General features: G+C 39.5%; 1 protein-coding gene across 5 annotated transcripts in view; it reads left to right on the plus strand.

The window, feature by feature from the left end:
• Tjp2 (tight junction protein 2) overlaps positions 1–20,011 on the plus strand; it is a 138,934-nt gene that overhangs the window by 107,747 nt on the left and 11,176 nt on the right. For all 5 annotated transcript variants that reach the window (XM_047524530.1, XM_047524529.1, XM_047524527.1 and 2 more), the window contains 12 exons: positions 1,082–1,185; positions 2,351–2,504; positions 4,769–4,877; positions 4,976–5,106; positions 6,058–6,124; positions 7,076–7,226; positions 10,801–10,909; positions 12,021–12,231; positions 13,282–13,469; positions 13,932–14,027; positions 15,122–15,201; positions 16,626–16,836. In XM_047524530.1, coding sequence (XP_047380486.1) covers positions 1,082–1,185; positions 2,351–2,504; positions 4,769–4,877; positions 4,976–5,106; positions 6,058–6,124; positions 7,076–7,226; positions 10,801–10,909; positions 12,021–12,231; positions 13,282–13,469; positions 13,932–14,027; positions 15,122–15,201; positions 16,626–16,836 — 1,611 coding nt within the window. The remainder of the gene's footprint in view (positions 1–1,081; positions 1,186–2,350; positions 2,505–4,768; positions 4,878–4,975; positions 5,107–6,057; positions 6,125–7,075; positions 7,227–10,800; positions 10,910–12,020; positions 12,232–13,281; positions 13,470–13,931; positions 14,028–15,121; positions 15,202–16,625; positions 16,837–20,011) is intronic.

The raw sequence follows: 20,011 nt of genomic DNA on the forward strand, positions 1-20,011 counted from the left end.
CAGGTTTAACAAGTAAAATCAGAATAGTTTGGAGAACATTTAAAAATACACATTGTTGGTTAACATAGTGTTTTTTTTTTTTTCATTTGATCATTAGTTAACATAGTACACAAACATCCAGAACTCTGCTGGCTTTAGTTAGGTACTTTTGGAATTGCCTTGCCTATCCTACTGTTTTTCTTCACACACTGAATGTTTTTCAGCGCCTGACCCCATACAGTCCACATTGTTACAGAAGGGAGTATTGCATGCATTTCCTTCTTGGGGGCAGCCTCATTGTCAGCAGAAGGCCCTATCAAGATGTGCTGAATTGCTTTTTGTCCCCAACAATTGATTTGAAAAGTATTAATTTTGTAGCCTACACTGCAGTAGCCTTCACCCAGTTCTGCCATTTGTTAACATTTTGCTACGTTTACTTTCTGTGTCCTTCTCCCTTTCTTCCTTTCCTCTCCACCCATTCTCTCCCCAACATTCACCCACCTTCTCTCAGGGGTTCCTTTTTGAACCTGCTTGAAAGTAAGTTATGGGCAATGTCACCTTTTACCACTAAATATTCCAGCAGGTGAAATCTCTCAGGGATAAGAACTTTCTCCTATATCATGATGCCATTGGCACACTTAGGAAATAAACATTAATAGCCTGCCATATATTTTCATATAGCTCATTTTGGAATAGGTCCAAATTATTGTGACCCACCCCCCTCCCCTGTGTTGGATCAAGGATCTATGGGGTTCATGCACTGCATTTGGCTTTTATGTCTCTTTCAATCTAGAATAATTCCTCTGTCTCTTGTTTTTTTAATAACCTTGATTTTTTTTTTTTTTTAAGAGAGTCCAGGCCTATTGTCTTATAGAACATTCCACATATGACATTAAGGTCTTTGTAAATTTTTTTAAAATGTTGATGGACCTTTATTTTTATTCACATTATTTATATGTGGTGCTGAGAATCGAACCCAGTGCCTCACACATGCTAGGCAAGCAGTCTACCACTGAGCCACAACCCCAGGCCCGAAAATGTTTAAAAGTTGTCCTAATATCTAAACTGACATGTGACATGTATTTATATGTTTGTCTCCTAGAGTATGGTCTCCGACTGGGGAGTCAGATTTTCATCAAGGAAATGACCAGAACAGGTCTGGCAACTAAAGACGGCAACCTTCATGAAGGGGACATAATCCTCAAGGTGAGTGGATGAGGACAGAGAAAGCTATGTTCCTACATGCATTCCTAGTCTGCATCTCCATGTTTAAGCACCAATGAAGAAAATCTTAGCTGTGTTGGGAGTCAGCAGTAAGACAGAGGCCAGGAAGAGCAGCACAGTGAGATGATTTTTATCAGAAAGATCGGACTTAGGACTGGAGGTGTAGTGCCATGGTGGAGCACATGCCAGGCTCTGGGTCTCGTTTCCAGCACTGGGGGAAAAAAAAGAAAAAGGAATAAAGACCAGACTTAGAGATTTGTAATACTTCAATGTCACTTTTTAAAAGAAACCTCAAAACGTATTTTTCCCCTGTTGGTTTTAAAGTTTAGGTTCTTATTTCTTAAAACAAGGAAAGATGAGAGGGAGAGCTGGTAGTATATGAATGCTGGTTTGATTAAACAGTTTTCGTAAACTTCTCCAGTCAGGAAACATGTTCCATTAGTAAACCAAACCATTGTCCTAAGCTTGCAAGTTAAATAAATTAGCAGAGTAACTTTAGTATGCTACAGCTCTTACATGGCCGCATTTGGGAACCAGGTATTCAGGCTTATGTTTAATTTAAAAGATAATTATTGTTTATTTATTTTTAATCAATGCAATATAGTTACATATAAAATTGGAATGCATTGTGGAAGACCAGTAGAATAGAGGAAGGGGATTGGGGAAGGAAGGAGGGAAATGAAGGAAATAGTACTAGGTATTGAAATGGAGAAAATTGTTATATGTGTTTATGAATATGTAAAAATAAACCTTGTTATTATGTATACCTAATGCACTAAATTTTTTTAAGTGTTATTTTCTTAGAGGATTAATTACTATTTTTCCTACTAACAGTTTTAGTTTTTAACTTTGCTATGTCTCTAATGAAATGGAAAGTTCTAGAGGGTAAGAACTGTGGCTTCTCTACACAGGACATGCAGATTAACTCTTTTATGCATAACATATCTCAATAAAATAAATACAAATAATCATTGCTTAAGGTTAAAAGAAAAAGATAATTTTCTTTTTTTATTCAGTGATCCTAAGTCCATGTCTGTCTGAGTATCTGAGCCGAGCCTTTATATTTTTAGAAGGGAGGAGTATGAATTTTCTACTTAGCTGTGAATAGTTAAATCATATGTAGCATTATTGTTCTTCATAAATATAGATCAATGGAACCGTCACTGAGAACATGTCTTTAATGGATGCACGAAAATTGATAGAGAAGTCCAGAGGAAAACTCCAGCTTGTGGTGTTGAGAGATAGCAGGCAGACCCTCATCAACATCCCCTCACTAAATGACAGTGACTCTGAAATAGAAGGTAAGGAAAGAGGGTGGTGGTGAGCTTAGCCATTGGTCTTGCATTCTCATCTGGTTAGCATAGCCAGCTGACCAGAAGTTGAATTTCCAGTGAAGGCTTCTCTTTTAAATTTTAATTCCAAAAGGTAAGTGTTCAGTTGTTATATGTTTATTAAAGTATCTATTGAAATTAGGTCTCCAGTATGAAATTCTGGTGCACTTGTGAACTCCCAGAGGACTCTTAATTAAGCCACTGAAATCAAAACCTGTTAGTTAAAAATGTATGCTTGCTAGTGGGGAAGGCAGCATGCACCTGAAGTCCCAGCTACCCTGGGGCTTGAGGCAGGAAGATCACTTGAGTCCAGGAGCTGCAGGTTAACCTGGGCAACACAGACCCTGATTGAAGAAAAGAAACGCATGTCTGAGCGGTTCTGAGAACTAACCTATTTCATGTATCCCTTTGCTTATTGCTCTTTTCCTGCATTTGTTTATGTCATTTTTAAAAAGTAGTTATTAGTATTTCCAATAGAGAAGACAATCTGGAGTGTAGCTAAAATATGTACACACTATAATAATCAGTCCAAAAAGCTCAATATTTGATGTTCAATCAAGGTTACCTCTTCTCTTTTTAAAAGTTACATTCATTTCTTGGATATGAATTATACATATGATTACATGTTCACCTTGTAAAAATTACTAATAAGAAGTCATATTCTATCCTGTTTGAACATTTACCATTAGTTTTGTGCACAAAAAAGTTGAGAAAATATTAAGTTCCTAAGGTTTCAAACAAGATTTTGGTTTTTAAAAAAGAATTTCTTTTTCTTTTTCTTTCTTTCTTTATTTATTTTTTCACATAAGGGAATTTATTAAGCAAACAGAGTGTCTCCCTGCAGGGTAAGAGAGAAAATGAGAGGAAAATAGAAAGGAAAAGAAAGGGCGCGTGCTAGAGAGAGTGGAAAGCCAGGAGGATAGAGAAAAGTGTGTAGGACAGACAGAAGAATAGAAAAGATGACGGGGAAGCTACAGTAAAACAGTTGAATTCCGCCGGGCTAACAGGGGACAGAATTTCTTTTTAAAACTTAAAACTGGCCTGGCACTGTAGTGTATGCCTGTAATACCAGCAGCTGGGGAGGCTGAGACAGGAGGATTGTGAGTTTAAAGCCAGCCTCATCAAAAGCAAGGTGCTGAGCAACTCAGTGAGACCCTGTCTCCAAATAAAATATAAAATAGGGCTGGGGATGTGGCTCAGTGGTCAAGTGCCCCTGAGTTCAATCCCTCGTACCCGCCCCACCACCCCAAAAGAAAACCAAAAAAACCAAAAAAAACCTCAATTTGATCTCCAGCATATCAAAAAGTCTGGTTATGTGGTCACTGCCAAGAGAGCAGTTCAGGAAAGCAAAAGGATCTTGAGAATTAACCCCAGAATCCTGGGAGTTTGCAGTTTATTTCCATGCTACTCAGAGCGTGGTCCCCAGCACCTCAGCAGCATCAGTGTCATCTGGGAGTGTGACAGAACTGCAGAATCTCAAGCCCTACCCCAGAAAAACTGCACCTCAATAAGATCCTTAATGATCTGAATACACATTAAGATTTGAGAAGCACTGATCTATTTGATAGGAATGACCAAATACATACATGATCCAGTACAACTGGCCTTCCAGTTCCTTGACCCCAGATTGAATATATGTGGAAAAAAACAATTCTAGCAAGTTCCAAGGAACAAAACTTGAGTCTGTCACATACTAAGCACTGTGCTGAATCTACATAAATGAAGTATTACCTGGGCACACTCTCCCATAGCCTGTTGCCATTTCACATACTCCATCTTTTAGTACGCGTACTAAGACCTCTTTTTCTTGTTATTTCAACTGTTTACATAGCATTTATGTTGTATCAGGCATTATATGTGATCTAGAGGTGATTTAGAGTATACAGGAGGAAGTGTGTAGGTTACTTACAAATACCATGCCATTTGTATAAAGGACTTAAGCCTGTGCAGATTTTGACTGGAGTGGGCCTGAAACTGTGGTCCTGCAGATGTTGAGGGTTGACTGTAACTGAATTCTTATCCTTGAGCTGCAGTTATAAAGGAATGTGGGATGAAAGAGAAATGTACAATTCTGAATTTGACTTCCTCTTTATTAATTAATGCCTTTCCCTTAAAGTTAACTTTTTTTTTTCTGCCTCTCTTCCATTTCCCATATCTTCTTCTGAGGAAATAGTATAATTTCTAATACGTATCTTAAATATTTTACTATGAAAGTCTTTATTTTTTGAAATCAGATATCTCAGAAATAGAGTCAAACCGATCATTTTCTCCAGAAGAGAGACACCAGCAGTATTCTGATTATGATTATCATTCCTCCAACGAGAAGCTGAAGGAAAGGCCAAGGTAAGATGATGTGTATTTCCCTTGCACACTGTGAATATACACACATGCGTGTTTGTGAATCTGTTACCTCCAAGACATTAATATAACACATGCTTTAGTTCAAAGGAGGACACACCCAACAGATTGTCCAAGATGGGTGCCACACCCACTCCATTCAAGTCCACCGGGGACATTGCAGCTACAGTTGTCACAGAGACCAATAAGGAACCCAGATACCTAGAGGAACCAGGTGAGGCTTTAAGACCACTCATTTTTTTTTTTTTTTTTTGTGGTACTAGGGATCGAACTCAGGGCCTTGTGCTTGCAAGGCAAGCACTCTACCAGCTGAGCTATCTCCTCAGCCCAAGACCACTCATTTTTGCAGGGCCTGGAGTTTGAATTCAGGGCATTGTACATGCAAAGTGCATACTGCACCACTGAGCTACACCCCCAACCCGAGACATTCATTTTCAACACTGAAGTTTAGAATTAATGTGGTTCAGAGACTGGCTAGAAAGGGAGAGAGAAATTATAAAAACTCATTCTTAACATGGTTGAGTTCCTCCTCATTAAAAAAATATAACCATCCTTCCTTTATGCCTTCAGAGTTGATCATATTAGGGGCTGGGGTTGTGGCTCAGTGGTAGAGTGCTTGCCTAGCACATGTGAGGCACTGGGTTTGATTCTCAGCACCACAGATAAATAAATGAATAAAAATAAGGGTCTATCAACATCTTAAAAAAAAAAGAATCGATCATAGTTGACATATTTGATGGGTTATGTGCTGTTGCTCCCATCCATGATCCCAAACTCATTACCCTAACTCGGCCACCCTGCAGTTATCATCCTGTTTTATGTGCATAAATATTTATACATGGGAAACGAGTAGCCTCATTATATGATCTTTTAATTCTAGAAAATACTGTCTTCTTGTACATGTGTACATTGCATTTTGGTGATTTATTTCTCTTCTTACTATTTTGAGAAACTATTGGCACCTGCTAATGCTTCAAAATTAAGCTTCACCATAACCCATTTTGTCCCACTGTTCCAGATGTGGACACCTATAAAAAGTAGCAAAAGTACCACATATGGTAACTTTGAAATAATATTGGAATATTTGTATGTTTGCACATTTGAAATTTAGAAGCCATCTCTTGCTTGTCCAGGTCAGTAACAGTGGATGTTTTGTAATTCACAGCTCCTCAACCCAAAGCAGCACCAAGAACTTTTCTTCGTCCTAGTCCTGAAGATGAAGCAATATATGGGTATATATTCTCTCTCTATTTTTAATTTTTATTTTTTAGTTGTAGATGTATGCAATACCTTTATTTTGTTTACTTATTTTTGTGTGATACTGAGGATCAAACCCAGGGCCTTACACATGCTAGGCAAGTGCTCCACCGCTGAGCCACAACCCCGGCCTCTCTTTCTCTCTTTTTTTCTCATTTTCTTTTCCACACTACTCATCTCCTTGACTAAAATCCAAAAGAATAGTGTTTCTTTACCTATAGATTGTGATTTTGCATATAATCAGCCACCTTTAAGCAACCCGTACTGCTGGTATTTTTGAGTGGAATCATTTGTACGAAAAGCAACATGTGGAAGTAGGTGAACTTGGTGATGATGATATTGCCTGCTTGCCTACCTACTTCTCCAGAATGTTATTCTGAATATTTGCTTTTGGCAGATCCATAGCTCCCAAACAGGTGAAGCATTGCTAAACTGGTGCCGCAGTAGTGGCTTCAGTGACATGATGATACCAATGTGGGGAAGGGAGCAGGGGTGATCAGAGATTTGCACTTGATAATGAGCCTCTGGTTTGGTGGTGTCAGGAGCAGCAGTCGGATTAGGACCAGGTTCCATGAACCCAGCTATGTCTTGAGCTGTGGGTGCCTGCAGGTTTTCCCTTACAAGAATTCTAAACTGTGTGTTGGATAACTTAACTTTATCCCTAATCCTCCCCTTTATTTATTTTCTCATCTTGAATAAGCTAATGCAAACATTACCTTCTTCAGTAATGTGGGCCTGCTGATATTCATCTCATTGCTCTAAGGAGAATAAAATTGTACAATAGATGAGAAAAATGAGACCAATGTCATTTATAAATTGCTCTATAGATAGGCAAAGTTAACTCTCTCATCTGCTAATGTGCCCTCTCCCCTCCCCTTTAAGAAATGATCTCTCATCTTTTCTTCCTGGAACCAAACCTGTTGCAGCCCTAACACCAAAATGGTGAAGTTCAAGAAGGGAGACAGCGTGGGCCTCCGCTTGGCTGGTGGCAATGACGTTGGGATATTTGTTGCTGGCATTCAAGAGGGTACGTCTGCGGAGCAGGAAGGGCTTCAGGAGGGAGACCAGATTCTGAAGGTGAGGGAAGCGCAGCCCTGTTTCCAGTATTCTCTTGCCGAGTGGGCTTTTCTGGGTGTCCTTTCAAAAGGAGGGATGCGGGGGGTGGGGGTCATCTGGTAAAAATGGTCAATGGCAGGTGTGTTGATGTCCAGCTCTAAGGTCTCATCTCACATGGACCCTGTCTTGTCAACCCTAGAATCCAAAACTCATCCCTGTGTCTGCAGGAATTTATAGTGTTTAAGACACTATGAATTTAGTAGTTTGATTAATGAAAAAAGTCAAGAGTCTAATTAAGAACCCACAAGAAAGAAATTTCAATGGGTCTTGTGGCCTAATTGAGAAGACATGAGTATTTAACATCAGACACTGTTATCTGAGCCCGGCTCCAGCCTCTCAGTCATTCTGTGACCCCGGCTCACCCTAAGATGCGGTTTCTGGGTCTCTTGAGTCAGGATGAGAATACCTACCTCTCAGGATAGGTATTGGAAGACATAACACTTCCAAGGCAGAGCACAGTTCCTGGCAGATGACACATAGCTGCCACTCGGTATGTTGTTCACTTCTAAAACCATCCAGGAAAAGAATTCGTGGTTTATCACATATTGGTAGTTTTTCTGTTTCTCTTTATTCTTTTTGCAGTACTAGGGATTGAATCCAGAACCTTGTGCATGCTAGGCAAGCACTGTACCCCTGAGCTACATCCCCAGCCCATCATATTGGTAGTTTTGTTAAAATTATCGCATGTTTCTATAATCTGTTGGTGTTCAACAATTAAAAAATAACTCAGTTTTGGTATTTTATGCCAAGTACCTCTTTGCTGAAGACACACAGCAAGCTAGGGAACTGTCTTCATTGAAATTTTGGGATTTTTTTCCATGTCTATTCTTGGTCTGTTTGTTTGCTTATTCCTTGTTAATTTTAGTGGAAAGCCCTTGTGTCATTTACTGAGGGTCAGTTAGTACTTCTAGGCTCAAAGGAGAGGAGAGAGAAATTCACGGAACCCTGGAGAAAACAGGCAGCGGAGTACAAAAGCAGATGGCTGCTTCCTTCTCAGCACTTGGCTCCATGGCAGTAGTTCAGATTTCGTTTCTGGAGTAGGGGAAGGGCAGACCTTGATCATGAGCTTTGCTAAAGCTTTCCAAGTGAAACTCTAGATCCTCCTTGGCTCTGGTTGGGCTCCTAGAAGACTTGGTACTTGAATGAACGTTGTGGTAGCACATGATCCTAGGAAACACTCACCACCAAATGCTGCTGATAAAAACCCTGTCCAGGTGCCAGAGCATACCACTTTACTCTCAGTAAATGAAGAAGAAGCATATTTCCTAACTGCTGTGAAGCCATAGGGTGTCAGCTGGAGATTTGGAGCTTTTACTCTTTAAGGTTCAAGAATAAAATAAAACTGTCCTGTTTGTGTTGTTGTTGGTGGTGTGTGTGGGGGGGAGTGTTTTCTGAATTTCCTAGTGAATTCATCTAGGGACTTGACAGTCCCACCTCCCTATTAGTCATTATTAAAGACAGGGAGCATCACTTAATGGGTAAAAAGTCATATTACTCAGCATTTAGGCTTAAAAAATGCTTTGTTTCCTGATCTCACCCTGGCAACAAGAAAGAAACTGGGAACTGGCTTCTTTTGCAGTATTCCTGTATGGGGAGGTCAGATGGTTAGGTGGTCCTCTTTCATGGGTAGGCATAAATTTTCTGTGGACTACAAAAGGAGCCCTGAGTTCTGCAAAAGGGTGCAAAAGATTGCATTTGCCTATTAGGGCAGAAAAGCTGCTGCACAATGGTGAGCTGTAGCTGATACAGGATCCTCTAGGCTCACGGCAAACCCGGCTGGACCCTGTGGACTATTAAATAGCTCATGAAAGAGGATATTTATCGGAAAGGACTGTGCAATCTAACCCTCAAAGTGCAAAAGTGCTGCCCTGGCTCTTTTCACTTTAATTTGTTTCAGTGCTACTTTTCATGCCCAGACTGAATATGTGAAGTGCACTGTGTCCCTAGACTGAACACATTTTTCAGTTGCAGGGTTTCTAAGTGTGGCTCTCTGTTTTGTAAAGGTGACAGACTAATGTGTGGAATGAAAGTTGTGCTACAGTGTAATGTCTTGCCCCAAACAGAAATGTACATGCGTTATTTTTTCCTGCTTAACTTGACCCATCTCGTTGCTTATTATTTATCTAGTATGGTTGTCATTTCTCTTTCAGAAACCTTTATGGGATGGAAGAGAGGGAAAAACATTTTTGTTTGATTGTTAACCGTGTGGATATTTAAAATGAAGCTACCTCAAGGGATTTCATTTTGACCTTTGTGGGTTTTGACCTGATTGATGTTTAGCCTCATGTCGTCATAGGGATGGACAGAGGGACTTCTGATGTCCTCCTCCTGACCCCATAGCTTATAAGCATTTACAGCTCATATAAAATCATATATGTAAGCCATACAGAAATACAGAAACTGCATAAGAAAAGATTAGCACCAAAGTTCAATGATCCCTGTTTGGGGACAGAAAGGTGGAATGACAGTATCTTAAATAATAAATATTGTTTCATAGGAAAGGTTTGCTTGATTGCTTTAGCAAAATCTAATTTTTTTAAAAAGCATCAAATTAGTTTCAGTCTAATGCCTACTTTCACTTAATCACACATTTGGCCTTAATCAAGGCCCTAAATTAATGATAGTTTTTTTTTTTCCCAGTAATAAAGCATTACTTTTATGATTGAAAGGATTTTACAGCTCTCAATGACTGAAGAAAATATTTCATAGGAATTCTGTATCTTTTCATTTCTATAAAATATTATTAAAATAATCAAACCCTTTAAGAAAATTTTTGTAATTTGCTTATTTGTATTCTGTTTAGAAATAGTTTAAAGGATACAGAATTATGGTTTCAAAATATATTTTTTTGTTGTGCCCTTTCAATTTTTCTTCCTCTCTTATTTTCCAAAAGCCATTTATAGTGACCCCTATTGAATCACTGTGGAATAAATGTGGGCTCTTTGCTAGAAATAGGTGTGAGCCAGAAACTTATGTTATATAAAGCCATGTATTACACTAATGGTCTGCTATAAGGCTGATGCTTTTCAACTTCATAAATGCCCTTTGATTTCATAACACAGGTTAGATGCCTTTTAGGTAATAGGAACTGTAGGAGAAAGGTGGATTTCATCAGAATCCTTATTTGTGGATTTTATTTGAATTGATTTAAACACTGTGTCACCAAGCTCCTTTACCACAGACCTCACCACTCTCTATTGCTTTCTAACATCTTTTCTATGCTTGCATGTCACCTTGCTGGCCACCTCTATGGGAGACTCAGAGAAAAGGAGGAGACAGACATAACCACAAGATAGTCCAGTTTGATCCAGTGACAAATCCTTGGTTCAGTGGTTTATTCCTAACGGGGTTAGCAGTGTGGGGAGGCAGGAAGGGGTAGTGGTGCCCACACAGCCCAGGCCTATGTGGGTGCTGAGGAGGGCACAAGGAGAGACACTAAGGAACCTGGGCACATCCTTGTTTTGCTCTGGGATGCTCTGACGAAACAGACTCCTAACTATAAACTCTCGCCCCCACTGTTTTTTCTTTCTATTAGGTGAACACACAGGACTTCAGAGGGCTGGTCCGGGAGGATGCTGTACTCTACCTCTTAGAAATCCCCAAAGGTGAAATGGTGATCATTTTAGCTCAGAGTCGAGCTGATGGTGAGCATGTTTGGTCATTCCGTTTCCTTGGGGAAGGTGGGAAGGATGAAAGAGGTGTCTAGTGACGAGAATAGGAAAATTCAGAAATTAAAAAATTGAAATGACTCCTAATCCCTGGGTCTCCAAATATATCCCAGGTATATTTGGAGAAAATTTGAGTGCCATTTAATTTTGTATAAAAATGTTTCCTCTCCATCTCCTGAAATAATTTCACTGGTATGTCAGTTTGGAATTAAACTGCTTTTCTGAACAATGATAAACTATTAAGTGTTGCCTGGAGTTATTACTGTTTCCATATGACAGGTAACCAGAGCCACATCAGCTGTTGGCTCCTGTCTTGACCAGTGTGACAAGCTGCTTTGCCTTCTCAGGCCTTGATTGCATCTGTGAAGTGGGGACCACCATAGTCTCGTCCCTGCCCATTTCACTGGGTTGATTGACAGCTGTACTAGGGAGAGTTTTCTAGAGAAACAGAACCCATGGGAGACATTGGAACCAGTAGGATTTATCATAAGAAATTGGCTCATAGGATCATGGAGTCTGGCATATCCCAAGGTCTGCAGGGTGAGCTGAAGCTAGAGACCTAGCAGAGCCAGTTGGAAGGCTTAACTAGGACAATAGGTTCCATCACAGAGGCAGAGGAAAGCCGATGTCCCAGTTCAAAGGATACTAGGTGGGAAGAGCAATACCCTCTTAACTTGAGTGTGGGTTTCCTTTTTGCTCTATTCAGGCCTTTAGCTAATTGGATGAGGCCTACCACATTAGTGAGGACAATCTGCTTTCTCAGTCTACCCATTTAAATAATTAATCTCATCCAAAACACCCTTCCTCTAGAAACATGTAGAAACACCTTCTAGAAATGTTTAGAGTAATGTTTGACCAAATATCTGGGCACCCATTGCCCAGGCTATTTGAGACGTGACATTAACCATTACAGCAGCTCATATAGTTACCCTTCTTCCTGTAAGAGCTGTGATTCCTGTAAGGCCCATGTGCCGAGTTTCACTGGATGGAGAGAAGGAGAAGTGGGTGATCATAGATGGGAGAAGGTGGAACTCAGGAAAGATCTTTAGCTAAACCAAATGCAGCGAACTATGCTTTTGCCTTTCAGTGTATAGAGACATCCTGGCTTGTGGGAGAGGGGATTCGTTTTTTATAAGAAGCCACTTTGAATGTGAGAAGGAAACTCCACAGAGCCTGGCCTTCACCAGGGGGGAGGTCTTTCGAGTAGTCGATACTCTGTATGACGGCAAGCTAGGCCACTGGCTGGCTGTGAGGATCGGAAATGAATTGGAGAAAGGCTTGATCCCCAACAAAAGCAGGTACTTCAGATTTCTCACTTCCACACATCCCTTTAATTCCTCCCCCCCAAAAAGCCAACAGAATCCCTCCTTCCTGTGTTAAGTCAGCTTTCTATCACTGTGACAAAATGCCTGAGAAAAACAACTTAGAGGAGGAAAGAGTTATTTCGGCTTATGGTTTCAGAAGTTTCAGTCATTCAGTTGACCCCATCAGTGTGGCCTTTGAAGTAAGGCAGAACATGATGGCAGGGAGCACATGGTGGAGTAAAACTGTTCACCTCTTGGCGATTGGAAAAAGGAGGGGACCAGGGACAAGAATATGCCCCAGTGACCTACTTCCTCCAACTAGGCCTCACTCCCTAAAGTTTTTACCACTTCCCAGTAGTGCCACCAGCTTGGGACCAACTCTTCAACACATGAGCCTTTGGGTGAGCTTCCAGATCCAAACTATAAAGGCCTCAAATGACCTCTCCTGCATGACCTCATTATTTGTCATCATCTATTTGTTTCGAGAAGGTAGCTCTTGAAACTGGAACTGGAACTGTAAATCGCCACCAGCTGGTGTGCAATGAATGTTTTGCATTGCATGGTGGGTTTTGCACTTGATTGTGTTTGGCAGTTTCCCAAGGAACGTCTACCACTTTGCACAATGTACACAGGAGGTACTGAGTGGTTGTAGCACCTCTGGTCTCCTTCCTTGGGAGAGGTTTATGCACCCCAGTGAATGCTGTTAGTTGGTGGCAGTGCCAGGGACCTAGGAAAGATACCTGTATTATAATAGGAGTCGCAGGTACATTTACTATATACCTACATACCAGGTGAACCAAATTTACTATATTTATCACTGAGTTCCTACTGCTGGGTCTCATTGAGACCCCTCCTTTTTTAGGTGTCGATGGGGAAGCAAAGGTCCCCATGTCCTCTCCTGCCCCTTGGAAACATCTTCATTGTCAAGCTGAAGCTTCTCTAATCCCAGTTATTAAGCAAAACTGACAAGATCTGGTTCATGACGTACACATGTGCCACGTGTTCTGGCTCCAGAGATTCATTTCCCATGCTTTCTTCTCTCAGAGCTGAACAGATGGCTAGTGTCCAGAATGCCCAGAGAGACAATGCTGGGGACAGGGCAGATTTTTGGAGAATGCGTGGCCAGAGATCTGGGGTGAAGAAGAACCTAAGGAAGAGCCGGGAAGACTTAACAGCTGCTGTGTCTGTTAGCACCAAGTTCCCGGCTTACGAGAGGGTCTTGCTTCGAGAAGGTGAGAGGTTCCATGGGGCCAGGAAGTGATCCACCTGGGCTCTGTGCCTGTTCTCCTCCACTTTCAGGCTGCAGTGGTGAAGTTCTAACCCACCTATATCACTTACACCAGAGGCAGGGTGTAGAGTTGGAATCTTATGCTAACCTGGAGCCTGACTTCCAAAATGTTACCGTTCAGATTCCTCAGTGGAGGCAGGTGTGCATGACCAAAAAGAAAAAAACACAAAACAAAAACCTTTTAATACCACCACTCCAAAGTTTTTATATATTACCCATAGCAAAGGTTATCTTCAAAAAGGGTGGGGGTAGTGAAGGCATGTTCTTTAGAAGAGAACTGGGTTCAATTGTGGGTGGGAAAACACAGTTTCTCTCATTTAATTGGATTATTTTCAAAAGCCTATGCTTCTTATCTAAGCAGCAAGCACATGTGTTGTTTTTAATGGCCTGTCTTGTCTCGTTTCAGCTGGTTTCAAGAGACCTGTGGTCTTATTTGGCCCCATAGCAGATATAGCAATGGAAAAGTTGGCAAATGAGTTACCTGACTTGTTCCAAACTGCTAGTAAGTCTGTTAGTGATGTTTTCTGCCAGAAATTTTATTTTGAAAAATTTCTGACATACATTATAGTCAAAAGAATAATGAACATTCTCATATCCTTCTCCTGACCACTGGTTGTTATTAACATTTTGCTGTATACACTTTCTTTACTCTACCCGCTGTCCATGGAAACACACACACACACACACACACACACACACACACACACTCACTACCATACTCATTTTTCTGAATCAAGAATTTAATTTGAGAATGTTATAACACTTTATCCCTAAATTGTATGTGTGAATCTCCTAAGAACATTCTCTTAACATGGTCACAATACCATTATCATCTCAGTGGTCAAGAAGTTTAACCCTGATACAGTGATATTGCAGGTTGAGAATCCCTAGTCTGAAAATCTAAAATCCCAAATGCTCCAAAATCTGCACCTGCAGATTTTACACCAATCTGATGCACCAGTATGATGTCATGAGTCAAAGATCTCACATCTGACCTCCTGTGATGAATTACTAAAAATAGGGCACAAAATTTTCTTTAGTTTATGTGTAAAAGATAAATATGAAACACACAAATTTTGTTTTTAGACCTGTATTCCATTTCCTATATGTTTTTATTATGTACATGCATGCAAACATTTAAAAATCCAAACACTTCTGGTCCCAAACATTTCTGATAAGCAAAACTCAACCTGTATGCTATGTATAGTCCATTTTTCAAATTTCCTCAGTTGTCCCACTTATGTCCCACTTAGCTCTTTTTTATATTTAGGATTAAAAATGCAACCAAGGATCATGCGTTACATTTGATTTTTATGTTTTTTGTATGTTTTTTCTTATGTATTTCTTTTTTTGCTTTTAACCTTACTTGGGACATTTTGAAGAGTCCAAGTCGGTTGCTCATAGAGCATTCTCTATTAGTCTGGCCTAAACATTTCCACATGATTAGATTTCTGATAAATAAGAGTTATGGTCCTTCCCACTTCATCTCATAAGGAGCCACTTAATGTCAGATGTCCCATCGTTGTTGATGTTAGATTGGAATATTGATTGTCACTTATTTCTAAAATATTACTTAACTCCATTTTGCTTTTGCAGAAACAGAACCTAAAGACGCAGGATCTGAGAAATCCAGTGGAGTAGTTCGGTTAAATACTGTGAGGCAAATTATTGAGCAGGTGAGAAAATTCATTGGAAGACCTTGTTATGCGAAAGAATGGGCTTATGGTTTGCTGTAGTCTCTTTTAGGATAGAATCTAATTTAATAATTATTAAATGTTAATGGTAAAAGTTATGTAAACACAGTCTATTTCACTGCGAGGAAACCAGTCACTGTTTAGTTGCAATAATGATTTGTCTTTTCAGACTTCTCAACATTATACCAAATAACCTACTAATAAGAGTTCCCCTTTATCCAAGGGAGATGCCTTCCAGGGCTCCTGGTGGGTGCCTGAAACCATGGATAGTGCCAAACTTTATATATGCTATGTTTCTTTCCATACATATACATCTATGATAAATTTTAATTTATAAATCAGGTACAGGCTGGGTGTGGTGGTGCACATCTGTAATCCCAGTGACCCAGTAGACTAAGGCAGGAGGATCACTAGTTCAAAGCCAGCCTCAGTAACTTAGTGAGACCCTGCCTCAAAGTGAAAAATAAAGAGGACTGAGGATGTGACTCAGTGGTTAAGCATCCCTAAGTTCAATCCTTGATACTAGATAAATGGATGGATAGATAGATAGATAGATAGATAGATAGATAGATAGGAAGAACACAGACCTGGTGAGGTGGCACATGCCTAAAATCCCAGCTACTTGGGAGCCTGAGGCAGGAGGATCATAAGTTCAAGGCTAGCCCAGGCAATTTAGAAAGTCTTTGTGTCAAAATAAAAAGGACCAGGGAAAAGAGGGGTGGGGGGGAAGGGAAAAAAATAACTAAATGAATCAAACAGCATTACTCTATGTAAATTTAGAATTACACAAATGGTATGCCTTTACGCCATGTACAAACAGAGAAACAACATGTATCCCATTTGTTTACAATAAAATAATAAAAAAATAAAAATAAAAAAATAAAAAAATAAAAATAAAAAGAACCTGGGCTGTAGCTCAGTGGTAGAGTGCCCCTGAGTTCATTCCCAAGTACTACCAAAAGAAAACAATAAAAAAGGCATAGTAAGGGAGAGATAACAATAAGTAACAAAAAATTAAACAATTATAACAATATGCTATAATGAAGTTACCTGAATGTGGAGTGTCTCTCTCTCTCTCTCTCTCTCTCTCTCTCTCTCTCTCTCTCTCTCTCTCTAAATGCCTTATTACACTGTCCTCACCCTTGTTTTTGCTCTTGACCTGGGGTAACTGAAACTGCAGAAAGTGAAACCACAAATAAGGGTGGCAGGACTATTGTAATTTATTTATTTAGAAGTTCTAAACAAGTAATAATGTTAAAATGAACATAATGTGAAAGGAAATATTTTTTTGCCTTTTGATTCAAATTTACACTTTTTACCTGATATAGCCTTTATTTATTAAAACAAACTCTTTGATGCTGCATAACTGAACATAATCACTTACGTAACTTCCTCACCTTTAACAGGATAAGCATGCACTGCTGGATGTGACGCCAAAAGCTGTGGACCTGTTGAACTATACCCAGTGGTTCCCAATTGTGATTTTCTTCAACCCAGACTCCAGACAGGGTGTCAAAGCCATGAGACAGAGGTTGAGTCCAGCATCCAACAAAAGTTCTCGGAAGTTATTTGATCAAGCCAACAAGCTTAAGAAAACTTGTGCACATCTCTTTACAGGTAAGTGAAATTTAAACTCTAGTCTGTGCTTAAAAGTGAGAAAGAGAATTGAAAAAAATGGAAGAAATAGGAAAATAATCTCAGTGGAGAATTTGAAATTGTTCCCATGACTCCTTTAAAAGTAGTTAATACTGTAGGGTATATTAAACCATGACATTCATATATTGAACTTTAAAAAATTTTTAGAATACTTTTTTGTCAATGGACCTTTATTTTATTCATTTATTTATATGCAGTGCTGAGAATCGAACCCAGTGCCTCACACATGCGAGCCAAGTGCTCTACCACTGAGCCACAACTTTAGCCCTGAACTCTGTAATTTTGACTACTTGGAAATGATCATAATGATCCATGATGTGGTTATAAGCAGTAATTTTGAAGAGGTTCAGACTTTCATGATGATTGTAAGGCTAGTTGTTGAACCTCACCACCTAGCACCTACAGCTCTAGATTTTGTGTCATTGTTCTCTGCTTACCATCAATGTTTGCATTAACTTACAAAGTGAGAGGAACTAATTTTCATTATTTAAAAATGTCCCCCCAGTAGAAACTTGAACACTCTGGATATTGGTTGGTTTAAGGATTTATTATTTATCTTTTTTTTAATGTGTGATGATAATGTTGTGATTGTGTTTTAACAAAATAAAAGAATGTTTATCTTTTAGAGATACCTACTGAGGAAAATATTTATGGATGATGTAGTAGGATGTCTAGAATTTGCTTAGTCTGTAGTGAGGGGAGAAGATGGGGCATAGGTAAGACTGGCTAGGAATTTGGTAGTCATTGAAGCTGGTTGTTGTGTACATGAAAGTTCATTAAACTGTTCTTTGCTTTTGTGCATGTTTAGAATTTTCCATAATACGATTTTTTTAAGTCCCTGAGATAAAGACCCATTGCAACTATTACTCATGATAGTAAAATGGTCTAAAAATATGACATATTTTAGTAACTGAATATACCACTGTCTATGTAAATGACTAGTTCTGTGAATGTGGTATAATTAAGAGTTTAAATGAGTCATATAACATTTTTGGTCATGCAATGCTGTTTTTTGTGGGAGTATCATACGGATACTGCACAGATGTGATATCCATATGATGATAGCTCTTTAGAGTTCAGTGCCAGCCATCATTAGCCTTTGTCATATTTGGCATTTCTCTGATACTGAGGAGGAAGTGGGTTGTGAATGAATGTGTATGTGCACATAGGACTCTTGTTTTATTGTCACTCGGCTGCTTGTTCGAGATGCATTACTTTCATTATGGTGAAAACTGACAGTTCAACAAAATACACAGGAGGAAGTGATCCATCATAGACTAGATTCCTGTGAACTGAAGTCTTATAAGGCTCTGCTTTTAGCATATACATGCATATCTTTTCTGACATTTTTACATCCACTAGTAGTAATTCTTATTATTAGTGTTACCTTAGCAGCAGTGAGCAGTGGTTCAGTTTCATGTGTGCTCTTTCTAGGCCAGAAGAAAGGCCCATTGATGTCTGCACAAAGATCCTGGTGTAGAAACCAAGCACAGTGACACATACTTGTAAATCCCAGCAACTCAGGAGGCTGAGGCAGGAGGCTTGCTTAACAATTAAGAGTTTAAAACAGTTACATAAATATTTTTGTCATGCAATGCTTATTTGAGGACAGCCTGGATAATCTAGAGAGATCCTGTTTGAAAAACTATACTCTGTGGTATCTGTGACTGTATCAATACCATAATACCTTATAGCACAGACATATTACTAATGCCAAAAAAGGATCATATACAGGTTGATTATTCCTTATCTAAAATGTTTAGGACCAGAAGTGTTTTGGATTTGGGATTTTGGTTATTTTCTTATACATAATGAGGTATCTTAGGGATGAGACCAAAGTCTAAACACAGTTAATTTATGTTTTATATATACTGCAGACACATAGTCTAAAGATAATTTTATATAATATTTTAAATACTCTTTGCATGGAAACAGAGTTTCATGGTGTGGAATTTTCCTCTTGGCATGATTTGGGTTCTCTAAAAGTTTCAGATTTTGCATCATTTCAGGTTTTTGATGTTTAGAACACCCAGTAATGTGACTCCTCCTTTTAACAGATAAGAAAACTGAAACTCATGTGTTCATGAGTGATTTAACCTGCTTCCACTTCATTTTTAACCCTGTCTTTAAGTCCACTGAATGGCTATAAGCTTCCCTCAGCCAATCGAATTCTGGGTTCATGTGAGGGTCTAAGAAATGAGGAAGGGTAGTAATGGGTTATAGAAGAACCAGGTTGATGAAGGCTGGATGCAGAGGAGAGCAGACAGAAGGAAGTAGCCAGTGACTGTAGGCATTCTGTTTTCTTGGCCTTGGCTCAGCATTTTTGCTCTTTGAAGCACAGGCCACAATCACTGAGTCTGATTGAGGACCTGGAGGGGCCTCCATGTGGAGAAGCGTTTAGCAATCCCTTGTTTAGCTCCACTACAAGATGTTTAAAGGCAGAGAGTGTGCATTATCCAGTTCCACGTGCCTGAGACCAGAATCAGGCCTAGCAAACAGGCAGGGTACCCATGTGTGCAGCATGGGTTAGGGCCCCTCTGGCACACAGGCCATTTCTTACATAAGCTAGTCAGGAAGTTGAAAGGCAGAGGTTGGAGGGTAAACACTCGCATTGAGTTTCATCTAGAACTTTGAAGGGATCTAATCCCAGCATAAATTGCCAGTCTCTTATATAGAATCATCTTAAGAATAAGTGCTGCACCATGCTGCACAACTTGGACCAGCAAGCCCCTGTTTTCTGCCCAGTGGTCTTTTGTAATATTCTTCCAGACGTCCAAGTTTGACTCCTCAAAGCCACACAGTGGCCTCACCACGCCCTGTGTTCCCCACCTGACTTGGGACTTAATGGTGTATGTGCCACGGCCAGAAACACTGGTTTTCAAACCTGAACAAGTAGAACCTTTAGGCAGAAATAATATTTTATGTTTTTTTTTAATGATTTTAAATTTAGGGTATTTTTTATGAATTAATAAATGAGAAAAATAGAATTTGCTGTAAAGAACACAGCAATTTGAAGTCAAGTTCTGTTTCATGTAGTCTCATTAGACATAATATCCTATTTTTCCTCTTTTGCATATTAACAAGAAAACCCTGTTTTCTAAAGAAGAGTATTTAATAATGGCAATATTAAATGTCT

The sequence above is a fragment of the Sciurus carolinensis genome, chromosome 14 (genome assembly GCF_902686445.1).
Source record: "Sciurus carolinensis chromosome 14, mSciCar1.2, whole genome shotgun sequence".
NCBI lineage: Eukaryota > Metazoa > Chordata > Mammalia > Rodentia > Sciuridae > Sciurus > Sciurus carolinensis.